The 16666-nt window shown below is 35.2% G+C and overlaps 1 protein-coding gene across 4 annotated transcripts in view; it reads right to left on the bottom strand.

Annotated features, from left to right (window-relative positions):
* KLHDC10 (kelch domain containing 10) overlaps positions 1 to 16666 on the bottom strand; it is a 65552-nt gene that overhangs the window by 20549 nt on the left and 28337 nt on the right. For 2 of the 4 annotated variants that reach the window (XM_006043412.4, XM_044946860.2), the window contains exon 2: positions 8907 to 8993. The exons of the other annotated variants lie outside the window; for them this stretch is intronic. In XM_006043412.4, coding sequence (XP_006043474.1) covers positions 8907 to 8993 — 87 coding nt within the window. The remainder of the gene's footprint in view (positions 1 to 8906; positions 8994 to 16666) is intronic. 4 annotated transcript variants of the gene reach the window in all.

Below are 16666 nucleotides of genomic sequence, written 5' to 3'. Positions count from 1 at the left end.
TATAATCTCTAGCCATTTATCCTCATCTTTTTGTATCATCAGTATGCTTTCATTGTTTTCTTGATTTTTATTCCTAAGTACTTTAAAATTTTCTGTACAACTGTAAATCGACATCTATTTTTTAATTTAGTTCAGTTGCTCAGTCATGTCTGACTCTGCAACCTCAAGAACCGCAGTACGCCAGGCTTCTCTGTCCATCACCAACTCCGGGAGCTTGCTCAAAACTCATGTCCATTGAGTCAGTGATGCCATCCAACCATCTCATCCTCTGTAGTCCCCTTCTCCTCCTGCTTAATCTTGCTCAGCATTAGGGTCTTTTCCAATGAGTTCTTCGCATCAGGTGGCCAAAGTATTAGAGCTTCAGCTTCAGCATCAGTCTTCCAATGAGTATTCAGGACTGATTGCCTTTAGGATTGACTGGTTTGATTTTTTAATTGGTTGTTAATATATGGTCTGTAGCCCACCAGGCTCCTCTGTCCATGGGATTTCCCAGGCAAGAATACTGGAGTGGGTTGCTATTTCCTTCTCCAGGAGATCTTCCCAACCCAGGAATAGAACCCAGGTCTCCCACACTGCAGGCAGATTCTTTACCGTCTGAGCCACCAGGAAAGCCCTCAGGCAATTGTTAATATACAGGAAAGTAATTCATTTTTAATGTTTAAATTTCATCTAACTAAATTTTCTAAATTCTAGTATTAGTTGTCATTAGTTAATTGTCTTGAATTTTATAGTAGTCATCCTGTTATTAATGGCAATTTGCAGCTCTTTCTAATATACATACCTTTATTTCCTCCATCTTTTATTGTATTGGCTGAAACCTTCAGAACAAGGTTGAATGGTGGAGATGACAATGGGCATTTCTGTCTTGGTTTTCACTTTTTCAGTGAGGATATTGGTAATGTTTCACCATTATATATGAAATTTGCGACTGGTTTCTTATAGATGGTCTATCAGTAAAACAAACTTTCTTTTTATTCCTGGATGTCTACAAATTTTTTTATTAACCAGGAATGAGTATGATTTAAAATAGTCTTTATTAAAATGTATATATAGAAAAGGGTAGATATCATAACCAGGAATGATTTAAAAGTCTTTATTAAAATGTATATATAGAAAAGGGCAGATATCTTAAGAGTATAGTTCGATGGATTTTAATAAAATGAACGCATTGAGTATCAAATTTTATTAAATGTTATTTGATATCAGAAAAATCAAATTGTTTCTTTTAAGCTTTTACAGTACATTCCACAGATAAACCCAATTTGATCTTGATTTTCTTTATATTACCCCGCCACCTTATATACATATATACATACATATATATATATATACACACACAGTTCTTAAAAAATCTGTCATTCTTTCTTATTGTTTCATTTTCCCACTTACCTAATCTTACTAAAATAATCAAGGTTTCTTTTTTCCCTCAGGAGAGCTACATACTATTACCCCCTAATATTCTTTAAAAACCCATAAATTTGTATTTCTTTAACAATACTAAGAGTAAACGAGGTCTGGAAAGAAACTTGGCTATTAACAGTGGTTACTTCTGGGAAGGGGAATAAGGTGAGGAGTAAAGATGTGAAATGGCATCTTGCTTTTTTAAGTTCTTTTATTGTGAAATATAAGACATGTATAGATATGTCAAATATAAGACATACATAATTATAAATGTATAGAAATGGCAACCCACTCTAGTGTTCTTGCCTGGAGAATCCTGGGACGAGGGAGCCTGGTGGGCTGCCGTCTATGGGGTTGCACAGAGTCGGACACGACTGAAGCGACTTAGCAGCAGCAGCAGCAATTTAACAAATTTATCAGAAAGATAACATGGACCCATCATCTAGGTCCAAAAATAGAATATTGCCAGCACACAGATGCCCCCCTTACCTGCCCCTTTTGATTACAACTCTCTCCATCCCATTGGCTTCACTTTTAGAGAAAACCTATTTCCTAATATTTTATAGCAATCATAAAACTTGCTTTAACAGCCTAATTATACCTAAGTATGCACCTCTAAACAGTCCTGTTTATTCTGGCCTAGTTTTAAAGTGTATTTGTATAGAATAATACAGTATGTTTTCTTTCTTGGATCTTTCATTCACTATTGTGTTTCTGAGATTCATCCATGTTGCTGGGCTTAGAGGTGGTCTGTTCATTTCCACTGCCAAATAGTGTATGTCTTTGTATGAATACATACAACAATTTACCCAGTCTATGTTACGTGAATGGACATTTGGCTTGTTCAAATCAGTGGTTCTTAATGTTGCTATAAACACTTTTGTACATGTTTTCAGGTGTAGAGAGACCTATATTTGTTGGCTGTAAATGCAGAAATGGAATTTCTGAAGTCATAAGCTATGAAAATCTTTACTAGCTAAGGCCTGTTTACAAATTATTTAGTATTAATGTCTTCAGTCTTTTTAATTTAGCAATTCTTGTAGACCTAGTTAACCATGGTTTTAATATGCATTTATCTCATTACTAATGAGGTAGAGCACCTTTTCTTGTTTACTGGCCAACTGGATTAATCCTTTTAGGAAGTGTCTGCTCAAGCCTTTTATACATTCTTGTACTGAGATGTCTTTTTCTGATTGATTTGTACAAATTTGTTATATATGCTTGAGATAAGGACATTCATTTTTCACCCTATATATTTCCGTATTATTTTAATTTTAATAAGCATACATTATACCTATAAATCCTAAAACAAAAAATTATAAGATCTTTAGCAGTTTTACTTTCTCCCTAGTTTATTTAAATCATCTGAAATGTTAGGAAATATTTCATATATATATACACACACACATATATATTTTTTATTATTATTCTGTGTATTTAGAAATCTTTTGTTATCAATTATACCATCCTTCACAGTTCCTGTATTTCAATGTAACTCTAAAGTTTTACTGTGTTTTTTGCACATCACCACTTCTTGTGTCCAAATTTTCCTCTTTCTTGGATTTGTTTTCTATTTTACTGGGAATATCTCAAGTAATTTTCTCAAAAAAGGTGTGTTCACATATTTTCAGAGTCCTTATTTATTTTGACCCCTATTTAAACATTCAAATATTAGTGAGGCTAGGTACAGTTCTGTGTTCAAAATAATTTTCCCTCAGAACACTGAAGGCACTTATTTTCTAGAAACTATGTTATACCCAAAACCAATCTGAAACTTAGTCTTGCGTCTATGTAGCCTGTTTTCCATCTTTGGAATCATAAGTAGTTCAGTAATGTACAGATAGATGCTTTTTGCTTTTACATTTCTCTAGCTTGTTCCCTCGTGGGCTCTTTATACTTGAAAATTCAGTCTTTCTTCAGCATAGGGAAATATTCTTTAATTTTCTCTTTCACTGTCTTTCCATATGTACCCCTATAAAATGGATACTGGATCACTTAGATTTATCCTAATAGCATAATTTTCCTTTCGCACTTTCTCTTTTTGTCCTGTTGCTTTATGGTCTGTAAATTTCCCCTACTTTAGTTTTGTAAAAATTGGTCTTAAGTCTGTGTACTATTTGAGTCGGACACGACTGAGCGACCTCACTTTCACTTTTCACTTTCATGCACTGGAGAAGGAAATGGCAACCCACTCCAGTATTCTTGCCTGGAGAATCCCAGGGATGGGGGAGCCTGGTGGGCTGCCGTCTATGGGGCCGCACAGAATCAGACACAACTGAAGTGACTTAGCAGCAGCAGCAGCTGTGTACTATTTAACTAACTGCATTTTATTTCAGCAATCAAATTTCAATTGGAACTAATTCTTTAACCACTCCTTAATTTTCTCTTGACTCTGAGGGAACCTGCTGTGTTCAGAACTTCCTCAAGTTCCATTCTGTTTCCTCGGAATCTCTATTTCCATAGTCAGCTGTTTCATTTATTCAGCTTACTAATCTTTTTTCAAGTTTTATTGTTGTTGTCCAGTCACTCAGTAGTGTCCGACTCTTTGCGACCCAACTGAGCATCCCAGGTTCAGCAGCACTCCAGGCTCCTCTGCCCTCTACTATTTCCCCGAGTTTGCTCAAATTCATGTCCATTGAGTTGGTGATGCTATCTACCCATCTCATCCTCTGCCACCCCCTTCTCCTTCTGCCTTCTACATCTTTCTCAGCATCAGGGTCTTTTCCAATGAGTCTGCTCTTCAAAATAACAGATTTCCTCCACAGTTGTATTACTCTGTCTCCAAACTTCCAAATGGGAGATATGTTTGACTGTGGGTCTCTGCAGGTATATGGTATACTCACAGACAGGTTTCTCTTTATAAGTGGAGAAAAACCCCAGTTTTTCCAAAATAAGGAAGGCTGTATTTTGATGGTACAGTCATTTAACATACCTCAGTCTTCAGTGGCGCTCACTTTCTTCTCCCACATTCCATCCACCTCATCCAATCTGTTGTGGAGATCCACTACCTAAAGCTCTGCTTTGCGTTCACACTCTCCAATCCCAGGTCCACTGTCTGCTCAACCCTCCCTCCAACAAATCCCCTACTTTGCTTGAAGAACTGTCCTCAGAGCAAAAGCCACTGCTCTTCCCTGCTGGCTCAAAGGTAAAGAATCTGCCTGCCAACGCAGGAGGTGCAGGTTTGATCCCAGGGAGGGGAAGGTCCCCTGGAAAAGCAAATGGCAACCCACTCCAGTATTTTTTTCTTGGGAAATCCCATGGACAGAAGAACCTGGCAGGCTATAGTCCACAGGGTGGCAAAGAGTTGGATGTGACAAACAACAACAATAACAAAGCCATTGCCAGGGAGGGACAGAAGAAGTAGAGGAAATAAGAGTTTTGAAGGCAGTCTCTTAATTATTTGCCCTGATGTTCCATTTTTCCCCAACCTTCTCCTTCCTCCTACACCTGCTGATTCTAGGCTTAGAGTTTCAGGAAAGAAGTTCCATTAAGCAATTCTCTTTCAGCATGCAGCAGGAGTACCTACTTGGGGTTGCATTTTATTCTGTTCTGGTTTCTCAATCATTATAAGTCCAACTGTTTTCTATTACCCTGAAATTCCACCAATTTTCTGGTATTATAACAATAGCAAGAATGACAGCAGCTAACATTAAGTCAATACTGGCTGAACGTAAAAGCTCTTGAGTGCTTTGCACATGTTACCTCTCTTGATACTCACAGCAACCCTAGAAAGCTGGCATCATTATCATCATCCTAATTTTGCAGATGAGGAAATTGAGGTTAAAAAAAAAAAAAAAGAATAAGCAACTTGCCCAAAGTCACATAGTTGGTAAATGCCAGAGCCTGGATTCAGACATGGGTAATCTGGCTTCAAAGCCTCCCTTTACTGTTGTTCAATACAATTATGATTCATTCTTTTTTATATGTCTGTTTTGTAATTTTCAGTAATATATGAGAAGTATGGGAGAGGAAATGGGTATAATCAGACCATCATTTTGCAATGAAAACACGTTGTCTTCACTACACTGATATTGTTTTCACACTACTTTTTACACGGATAGAAAATAATTAGAAAAGATACAGGATCTAGTGAAGGAATCTAGTGACAGAAAATGAGTACCATGAAACTGTTTAATCAGAATCAAAAGAGGTAATGTGTAGTAGTCCCAAAATGAGAGGCTTAAAAGTGGCAATTTCAAGAGTATAGATAACTTAAAAAAAAAAACAAAACAAAACTAAGGAAACACTACACTGCATTTTCATATTCTCAGCAACTCATTAGTTTGCTGTCACTATCACCAGAAGGAAGTAAAATATGTACTAAAATTTTAGTCCCATCCTATTCTCCTGACAGCAGCTTTACAAATAACAAATTCAACTCAAATACATGTGATACACCTACCACATGCACTGTGCTACAAACTGGAGATAAAGAAATGAAAGGCAGTGTTCCACTGTCCCTGCCCTTACAGAGCTTACAGTCTAAGGCAGGCACAAAACAAGTAAACACATGACTATAATTCAGTGTGGTAAGTATTATGATACAGGTAGGCACACAGAGGGTGCAATCAAAACAAAGAGGCAGGCTTCCAAAGAAGCTTCCCTAGAAATAATTCTTAGACTGAGTGTCCAAGGACATGCTATTGTTGGTTTGGGGAGTTTAAACTGAATTTATTATCTTTTCCCTCAACCTGCCCTTCCATCCATCTAATACAACACCTGTAAAGAGAAAATGGTCCACACAGAAAGCTGAAGCTTTCTTGGCTTTTCCCTCCTCCTCAAGTGGTCACCAAGTCTCATCTAATTCCACTTCTTTACATTTTAAATTGATTATGTACTCTCTAGTCCTACTATATATAACTACCTTAGTTGTAGTCTCCATCATTTCTCACCTTGATAACTCTAACAACCTTCTAACCGGTCTTCCAATTAAATCTCTTTGCTAGTTAAATAAACTGATCCTAAAAACTCGCTGGGGATGGTGCCCAACTTGATCTGGACCTTCTCCAGCTTCTTCTATCCACACTCTTTCCCACTCTGCTGAACTTCATACAGTTCCTCTGAAAGACCATACTCTGTTCCGCCTAACTGCCTTACTCAAGCTGCTTGGTCCCCATGTGAGACGTTCCAACCCTGCCCTGTTAACACCTACTCAGACTACTCAGTGTTATCTCTTCTGAAAAGGCATCCTGATGACTTCCCTTCCTCTGTCCTTCCCACATGTTGAGTCAGGTACCTCTTCTTGCGCTCCCACACCCTACCACCTCATCAGGACATTTACCACAAAGAATTATATGTTCAAATTATTCTGTAATTATTTCTTTACCTGATTCTCTAGTATCTAGATTATTGAGCTAGCATAGAGCCTATTACTCAGGAGGCAATCAAAAAATACTGAAAGAATGAAAGCATGAATGAACGAACAAGGTTAGTTAAGTCTGTGAAATCTGATGAGATAACAGGAGGAGATAATGGAGAGGACAGAATGTTGGAGTAATACCCATCTTTAGTGAGCAGGAAGAAAAGAAGCTAGTATAGGAAACGGAATGAACAATCAAAGAGGTTGGAAGAAAACATCTCAGATTGTACATCAAGGTATAACCCAAAAAGAGAGAAAAATTTAAGAAGGTGCAGGTGGTCAACAGATCAAACACTACAAACAGGTCAAAGGTGAGAAGTAAGACAAGGCCCCTGCATCAGTGGCGGCCACTGGGGGTCCTGAGGTTGCTAGTGCTGAGTTTAGTCCCACCTCACTCTTCTCAGCACAGTCAGTCCATCTTCCTCAGCCATTTTTTGAGGCAATTTAGGGCTTACAAAAATAACCAAAGGTATGAAACTTACCTGTACTAATCTCTTTTTTCCATGATTAAAACATTGAAAAACAGAGCATATACAAAAGAAAATAAAATCCCACCAACCAGACAAAATGTTATTTCACCATTTCCTTTGTTTTTTTATGTTTATACAAAATTGATATCATATTGAATTTTATATCCTAATTACACAATTGCTTAATTATACTTGTTTAGTCAGCCTAAGTTAGCTTTCTCATTATAAATCAATAAATTAGCATTTTAATCTTTTAAATAGGAAAAAGAAAAATCATGTTATAGAATTAGATGTACTGCTTGGCCACGTGTACACAATGGTTTGTTTTTTTGTTTTTGGTCACATAACACTAAAATTATCTCTTAGTTTCTATTAATAAAATTATTTTTGCTAGAAGGTAGGATAGCAGGAATTCGCTGGTGGTCAGGTGGTTATGACTAGGTGCCTTCACTTCCATGGCCCAGGTTCAATCCCTGGTCAGGGAACTAAAATCCCACAAGCCATGCAGTGCAGCCAAAAAATAAAAGAAAAAGAGAATTCTTAAAAAAGGTAGCATAGCACTCTCTGTATCTTATCTTGACCTATTTATTTTTTCATGATCTGGAGCTTGGCTGCTAAAAATAGATTAGGCACTAGATATAGGAAATGTCCTTAGCTGCTGCAGGACTTTTTTCTAGACTTAAAAAAAAAATAATAATCTCTTCAGTCAAAATTAGATAAATTGGCTTTTAAATAAGGTCTAAATTATAATATTAAGAATGCTTGTCTGACAATTTGTTATATCTAGAAAAATAGTGTGAACCAGAGTTTTCAACCCTCTTCTGAGATTTTCTTTTTTTCAGTAGGAATATGTTTTATTGAAAAAAAAAAAAAAACAGAAAGAATGAAATCTAAAAGTAAGGTTACTAGGTCAAAGGATGTGAACATTTTTAAGGCTTTTGATACATACTGCCAAATTAAATCCAGAAAGGCGGTATTAAATTTATACTTCCTTCAGTATATGAGTTTGGATTTCCCCATACCATTGCAACACTGAGTACTCTTATTTTTAGTCTTTGCTGACCTAATAGGCAAACAATCTTATTATTTCAGTTATGTTTATAACAATAGTGAAAATAAACATCTGCTCATATTTATTGAGCTTTTTATTATTTTTTATTAATTGTTCATTTTCTTCTGCCTATTTTTCCAATGGGTATTTGTTTTTAAACTATTGATTTGTAAGAGCTCTTTATATATTCATGATACTAACCATTTGTTACAAATATTTCTCCCTTTTATCTTTTTATTAATGGCTTCTGACATACAAATTTACAGTTATATAAATTTTATTTCTTCCTTAAAATCATATTTAGAAAAGCATTTCCCATACCCTTATTTTATAAATTATTCAAAGTTCTTTTTAATATACTTACAAGGGAATAATACTGATAACAGTGAGATGATTTATTTCTACCATCTAATACACATGAAGTAATTCTAACTTCCCAAAATTTATAATTACAGTTCCAACAGTGCTCAATATGAAATACAGGTTTAAAATTAAAATTCTAGACTTCCCTTAATCCAATTTTAGCTGTTCAGACAATTTTTAAAAACCAGAGTTTTGAGTTTAGAAAATTCAAAGCTCCCTTTAACCCATACGAAGCATAGATCTCTTGCTAGTTATCACCCACCTCTCAAAAACCTGTTAGGGATCCTTATGATGGGACAGGACTGAATGAAGCGCCTCCTAACTGGGTCCCATCGTATTTTCTTCTTACCTGTTACCACAATTATCAGCAATAAGTCAGACACATACAACACATGGCAAATAATACATAGCAACTGCAGTTATAAAGACAGAAAAACAGGAAACAAAACAATACTTGAATACAGAAAGAAATGATGTAAAGTAGCATTTAACCCTGTTTTGGAAGTCAAAACAAAATCAAATTAATATATAAGCAGTGATGAAGGTTTTCAATTCATCCCCAAAAGAATATGAACAATTATGTGCACCATTTTTCAAAATTCTGGTTCAACAGAACATGCATTCAATAATCACCAATGCCATCTTGTGGCAAAAATTTACCAGGAGCTTTATAAACAGATCAGAAGCGATGACATTTTTAAAAGTCAGTGAATGTTAAAAAGGGAGCTCTTACTAAAACTAATTTGATATAACTCAAATTAGGCTCAAACAGTAGGCTCCTGTTCTCTTCTGGGTTTGGTAATTCTTTTATCAGTTTTGTGGTTAACAGGATAAAGCAATGGGCATCATTCTTTAAATATGAAATAAGCTGATCTCGCTAAATTAAAATTTTATGATAGCAAACGAATAAAACAAACATTTAACATTTGACAATTCCACAGTGGGGGGAGAAAAACAAGGAAATTTTTCTGTCTTCACAGGAAGCAAACTGCACATTAATCCCAATTAAAACTTGTTTTCTTATAATATAGAAGAAAAATGCAAAGTGTTAATGGGATAATTTTGTCTCTTCTCAAAGTTTTGATAGCTCCCAAAGACAGCTCTTATAGGCAATAAAAACAATTAACATTGGTATTGAATTTAAAGTTTACAAAGAGCTTCTATACATGTTATCTCATTTGATCCTCACAATAAGCCTGTACGGATTCAACAGTCATTTCATTAAGCACCTGCTCTGCTGTGAGCCCCAGGCCGGAGGAGGATATGACTCCTAGCCTCAAGAACTCATGGTCTTCTGAGGAAGGCAGATGCCTAAACAAATAATTACATTACACTGAGGTAACTGCTATAACAGGGGCAATAAAAACACTTCAAGGAAGATATTATCATCTTAATTTATAAGTAAGGAAGCTAAAAAAAAAAAAAAAAAATTAAGTGACTTAATGCCAAAGCCAGGAGTCAAGTCTGGACAGTCTGACTCTTAATACATGCCTTGTTTCTACTACATCACACTTAACCTGTCTCAAATTCCTTAGAAAGCATATAGTTTTTTATTTTGGCAACTGGAAATATCTTGGATGTAGTACTTGTACGTAGAGATACACAAATTCTGTGTAATGAAATGGCATTACCTGTACATGTATACTTAATATTGTGGAGGAGAGAGACTTGTGGGCAAAGGAAAGAATTATTTATTTTGCAAAGAGTTTATCTGTTAATCCTCTAAGTCTTTTAAATCAGCAGTTCCCAAATGTTGGCCTATGGACCACTGCTAGGCTAAGGTAAAGATTTACCAGTACAACACAAAATAAGAAAAATATGGACAAGGCAGTGAGTTTTTTAAATGCTAAAATGTTCCATTTAAAAGTCTATCCTTTTTTCAGAAATTAGAAACTTCTGTTATTAAATATTCTTTTGTGAGATGAAGGTGATAAAAAATGGTAGCTGATTTTGTTTTTTAATATTCTTTCTTGGAAAAACAGAAATTTTGCAAGCCTGTTTGTATCCCCAAATAGATATATGTTTTTTAATTTATAGGTTTATGGCATCCAAAGATTGGAGAACCACAGCTTTTAATCAATACAATACTTGTCGATCACTCATAAGTCCAACATTGTAAAACCACACTATCAAAGGATACATAAGATGCATAAGAAACTTCCCTTGCCCTCAAGGAGCTTATATTCTAATTAGGGAGACAAGACAAACACATAAAACAATTAGCAATACGAGACAAAATATAACAAGTGATTAGCTTAAAATTTGACATCTTTATGTATCAAAAGCATTGAAATGTACATACCCTTTGACCCAGCTATTCCACTTCTAGGAATTTATTCCTAAAGAAACAATCATAGATGCATGGAAAGACGTATGGACAAAGATACTACAGTATTATTTATAATGGTAAAAAATCTGAAACACTTTCAGAGTCCAATCATAGGGAAATGGTTAAGTATGCTAAGTAAACATACTTAAATATATTCACATTCTACGCACCACTAAAAAATACATACAAGAGTATTTACTAACATGAGAAGACATTCACAATATATTGCAAATGAAAAGTACAGGTACAAAATAGCAGTAGTGTATTATACCATATTAACAAAGAAAAAAGTATATATAGTCATGAAAAATTCAGGCAGGATATACATCAGATTTTATTTGTGGTTATCTTTGGGCAGTTATTAAGAGCAATTTTGTTTTCTTTTCCTAGTGCTGTCTCTATTTTCCAAGCTTTCTCATTGAGTAGGTATTACTTTTGGACGGGAAGAAAAACAATACCATATTACTAATTTTTTTTTGAAGCTATGATAAGAAAATACTATAAAGAAACATATCAAAGTGCTAACAGTGGTTATGATTCAGGTTGAGGATTATCACTCCTTTTATATTATCCCAAAATTCTAAGACATACATTATTTTATAGTGGAAAAATATAAAACAAATTTAGATAGCAGTAAGGGAGTAATACTGAAAATTACTGAACCAAAGTTGTAATCAAAAATGCTTTTTGATGTTTTTTCAGAATTTGTCATACATCTTTGGCCTGCTTCTCTGTCAGCAACCAACATAAGTCTGTCAAAGGCAGGGGCTAATACTGACTCTGCAGAGGGTTATTCAGGCGAAGTAGGCACTAACTTCAGAAGCCTTGTTTTCTTCCTTTAGCCAAAGAGCAGATAAAATGAGAAACCAGCAACATACCAAATATATCTTTCCAATTTTAAGTAAACATATTTCTGAAATTTTGTTCATTGAAGCTTTAATTTTTATATATTTGAGTGTCAATCTTCATTTGTGATTGCTTCTACTCTTCAAAACAAAAACCATAATTTTCCAATCATTTCATCAAGATTTTATTTTTGGCTAGCTTTTAAGTTTTTCCTGTTTATTTATTGCACTATAAATATGATGTAGTCATCAATAATCAAGACAGTAGGCTGAGCACACTGTAAGCAACTCCCCTCTCCCCAAAACCTCACAAATAACACAAAAGCCATTTAAAAAATATATAATCAAAAAAGAGCAAGAAATGGTCTTAGTCAATCACTGAAAAATGAAAAGCTGATAGAATCAGCTTAAAGGAGGTTTATCACAGTCCTACACACCCAGAGTAGAAGGCTATTGCAAGTGATCTGAGCAGCCCTCAGAGTTAACTAAATAAGCCCAGAGGTGAAAGCAGAAAGAACGGAAATAATTTACAGAATTTCAGCATAACTGGTTAGGAGTCGTTGCTTCCAGATAAGAACAATGGCATCAAACTAGAAAGGTGTCACTCCCCAGGTAGGAACAATGAGTATATAAACACTTGGATCAAAAAGACAGGACAGGAGGGAGGAGGGAGGAGGGTTCAGGATGGGGAACACATGTATGCCTGTGGCGGATTCATTTCGATATATGGCAGAACCAATACAATATTGTAAAGTTTAAAAATAAAAAAAAAAAAAAAGATAGGACAGAGCTTTGAGTGTATATTAAATCCTAGGAAAAAGGGGACAGACATTAGAGAAGACTGGCAATTGCATATTCCATCTCTACCCACAGTCAGTGGAGACTTGCTGCAGTAAACAGATCTAACATTCACAGGAAAGCTAACAAGGACTATCAAATAAAGATGAGTGAGCACAAAACCAAGACCCAAACATGAAAAAGTTATTAATGTTACAAGAAGAACTCACACCCAAAGAAAGAGAGCTAACAAATTAAATAGAGTAAGACCTTAGGTTAGGTACAATTACTATCCTGAGATATACCAGACAGTAATACTGGGATTTCTTTGGAAGGAATGATGCTAAAGCTGAAATTCCAGTACTTTGGCCACCTAATGCAAAGAGTTGACTCATTGGAAAAGACTCTGATGCTGGGAGGGATTGGGGGCAGGAGGAGAAGGGGAAGACAGAGGATGAGATGGCTGGATGGCATCACTGACTCGATAGACATGAGTCTGAGTGAACTCCGGGAGTTGGTGATGGACAGGGAGGCCTGGCATGCTGCGATTCATGGGGTCGCAAAGAGTCGGACACGACTGAGCGACTGAACTAAACTGAATACATTTATTTAAGAAGAAATAAATTGGAACTTCTAGAAATTAAATTTTGCTCATTTAACTAACAAAAAAATTAATTAAGGATGAAAAAAAAGAACGAATTAAATTACTAGTTAAAAGATGGAGCCAAAGAAATTCACCTGAATACAGTATAAAAGGAAAAGGAGGTAGGAAGCATTTTAATAAGATATAAAAGGGAATTGAGCAATGATTATAAAAATTCCACCTGCTTTTTTTTGCAGAAACAGACAAGCTAATATGAAACTTCATATGGAAACACAAGGAACTCCTAAAACCAAAACAATCTTGAAAAAGAACTGAACTGGAAGGCTTATGCTTCCTGGAGTCAAAGCTTACTGCAAAGACATAGTATTCAAAATTGTAGTACTGGCATAAGGATAGACATGTGTATTAATGGGACAGAATTAAAGAGTCTACAAGTAAATCCATGTACATCTGGTCAATTGACTTGACAAGGGTGACAAGATTACTCAATGAGAAAAGCATAATCTTTTCAACAAATGGTCCTGGGACAACTAGATATACTTTTAAAATGAGAAATCTGTATCAACTCAAACTCTCAGTCAATTATGAGAGTGAAATTAAGACATTCTTAAAATTTTTTTATTATTATTTTTTGGCTGTACTGCATACCTCATGGGATCCTAGTTCCCCAACCAGGGGACTATGACACATGCAAAGGAAACATGGAGGTTTAACCACTAGACCACCAGGGAAGTCCCTCCCAAGACATTTTTGAATGCACAAAGACACAAAATTTTTGCTTCTCTCAAGAATTCTGGTGAAAGAATTACTCAGAGATATATATCTAGAATTTTTAAAAAATTCAATAATCATCATCAAAGTAAAAGAAAAGAGTAAGCAGAGAAGTGCTGACTTACTGAATAAGTGTTTTAGTAAAACAAAAGCTTACTAACATTCATAAGTGTACTCTCAGGTGATACTGACAAATAATTGTAAGGGTAAAAAGAAGGGTTGGGAGAAGGGTAAGTTCATGAATGGTTAAAAAAAAAAAGATACAGAGGGTGACTAATACAAATATTGATAGAAAATATAAACTTAAGTATTATGTAAAGACTTTAAGATGGCATCATTCCAAACATTTAAGGCAGACACAAATGCTTACAGAGAAGAGAGAATCGTCTCATTTATGAGACTAGTAGAACCCTCATATCAAAGTCTGATAAAGATATTAAAAATCATTACAGGTCAACATCTTTTAGAAACACAGGCACAAAAATTCTAAACAAAATATTATCAAATCAAAATTACATAGAAAGGATAACACATCATGACTAAGTGAAATTTGTCCCCAAAATGTGAGACTGATAAAAAATTCAAAAATCAGTATAATTCACCACAAAAACAGAATAAAGAGGAAAAACTATACCATCATCTCAATAAATGCAGAAAAAGCATTTGATAAAATTCAACACCAAGCAAACTGGGAGAAAAAAAAATAACTTATGCTTACACAAAAACTTGTCCATAAATATTCACAGAAAGTTCATTCGCAACAGCCAAAACCTGACCAACTTTCCAATGAATCAGAATGGGTAAACAAACTGTGGTTCCGTCTATGCCATGGCAGACTACTCAGTGCCAATAAACTACTATTGATGGGGGCAACAACTTGGATGGCTTTCAAGAGAATTATGCTGAATAAAAAAAGCCAGCGTCAAAAGGATACATGGGAAAAAAAAGAGGTTACATGATTCCACTTATATAACATAACTGAAATGATGAAACTACATAGAGATGGAGGACAGACTAGTGGGTGCCAGAGGTTTGCCCGGAAAGGTGGCAATACATGAGGGGCCCTTGTAAATGGATCTGTGTCGTATCTTGACTAGGCAGCCATGAAAATCTACACATGTGACAAAATTACACAGAACTCAAAACACATGTATAGACACACACATGAATTAGTGCATATAAAACTAATGAAATCTGAGTAAAGTAAGTTGATGATATCAATGTCAATTTCCTGGTTGTGTTACTATTCGATAGCAATAAGATATTATCATCTGGGAAACTGGATGAAGGGTATATGGATCTCTCTGAATTATTCCTTACAACTGCATGTAAATTTACAATATTCCAAGGTAAAAAAGTATGGAAAATAAAAACCAGAATGAAGAAGAAAAACCTAGCTATGTTGATATGGAGCAGACTGCATTCAAAATGACCTATCAGAAACAAGAATGAATATTTTAACAATCAGAACTATTGACAGAGAACTCGATCTAAGAATTCTAGTTTAGATGATATGGTCTTACTGCTTTAAACAATTCAATATTCATAACGAATTTCCAAAGAGAAGCAAATTAATACTGTATTCAGAATCACTTCATGGTTGTGCAGACTGGTTACTGCATGAGAACTCCATGCCAAGTGGATAAATGGGAGCTAAAATTTAGCCTGCACTCTACTCCTAATGTACTCACAGAACTATGTCTACCTGTGCCATGGCACACTTTGGGCTGACAGTGACCAACTTGTTAAGTAAATTACTTCCTTTTAAACATAAGAGAAATGACATTTACTGAGTATACACTCTATTTCCTGCATGTATATACATTCATTTTAAAATGTCTGCCTTTGCCTTTCAAAATAAGATCTGAACCTGTATCGATTCTGCTGTGCTGCCTGGGTACAGAATATTTCTTAGGAGACTTTGGTTCTGCCTCAAATCCTTTTTGAAACAAAGCAGTATATAAATTAATACAAACCAAAATATGAGTTACAGTGCTACACTGTACTGTGTTCTGGTTTGGTCATGCATTATGTATATGTATATATGTCTGTATGTGTGTGTGTGAAAACAACTGAATTCCTTAAAAAGATACTCTTCCAAGAACTCATTTAGTCCTTACCACAACTCAGAGATAGATAAAAATTATGATCCCAAATTTACAGATGAGGAAACTAAGACACAGAGAGACTAAGTAATTTGCCCAAGGTCACTTAGCCAAGTAATAAGTAAAAACTCCGGGATTCAAACCCATGCAGTCAATAATGCTCATAACCTCAATTCAATTTGGCACCTGAAAAAAAGTATGTGTAACAGAGGCACTTGATAAATACTTGTTAAATGAATGAATGAATATTGAGGCAGTAATTCTCAACCAAAGGTACACTCTCTCAACTCCTTAAAGAAGTTACTCTCCTCTCCCAAGATTCTCCATTATACAGTCATCCCTCAATACCAACTGGAGATTGGTTCCAGGACCCCTTACAGAAACCAAAACCCAAAGATGTTCAACTCCCTTATTCTATAAAAAGGTTAAGGCTTAAGTACGCATAAAACCTACTCACACATCTTCCTGTATACTTCAAATCCTCTCTAGATTGATAATACCTAATACAATGTAAATGCTATATAAGTAGTTGTAAATACAATGTAAATTATCTGTAAATAGTTGCGGGAGTGAAGCAGATTCAGATCAGAT

This window comes from Bubalus bubalis, chromosome 8 (assembly GCF_019923935.1).
Source record: "Bubalus bubalis isolate 160015118507 breed Murrah chromosome 8, NDDB_SH_1, whole genome shotgun sequence".
NCBI lineage: Eukaryota > Metazoa > Chordata > Mammalia > Artiodactyla > Bovidae > Bubalus > Bubalus bubalis.
This window is presented reverse-complemented; position numbering and strand designations above follow the sequence as displayed.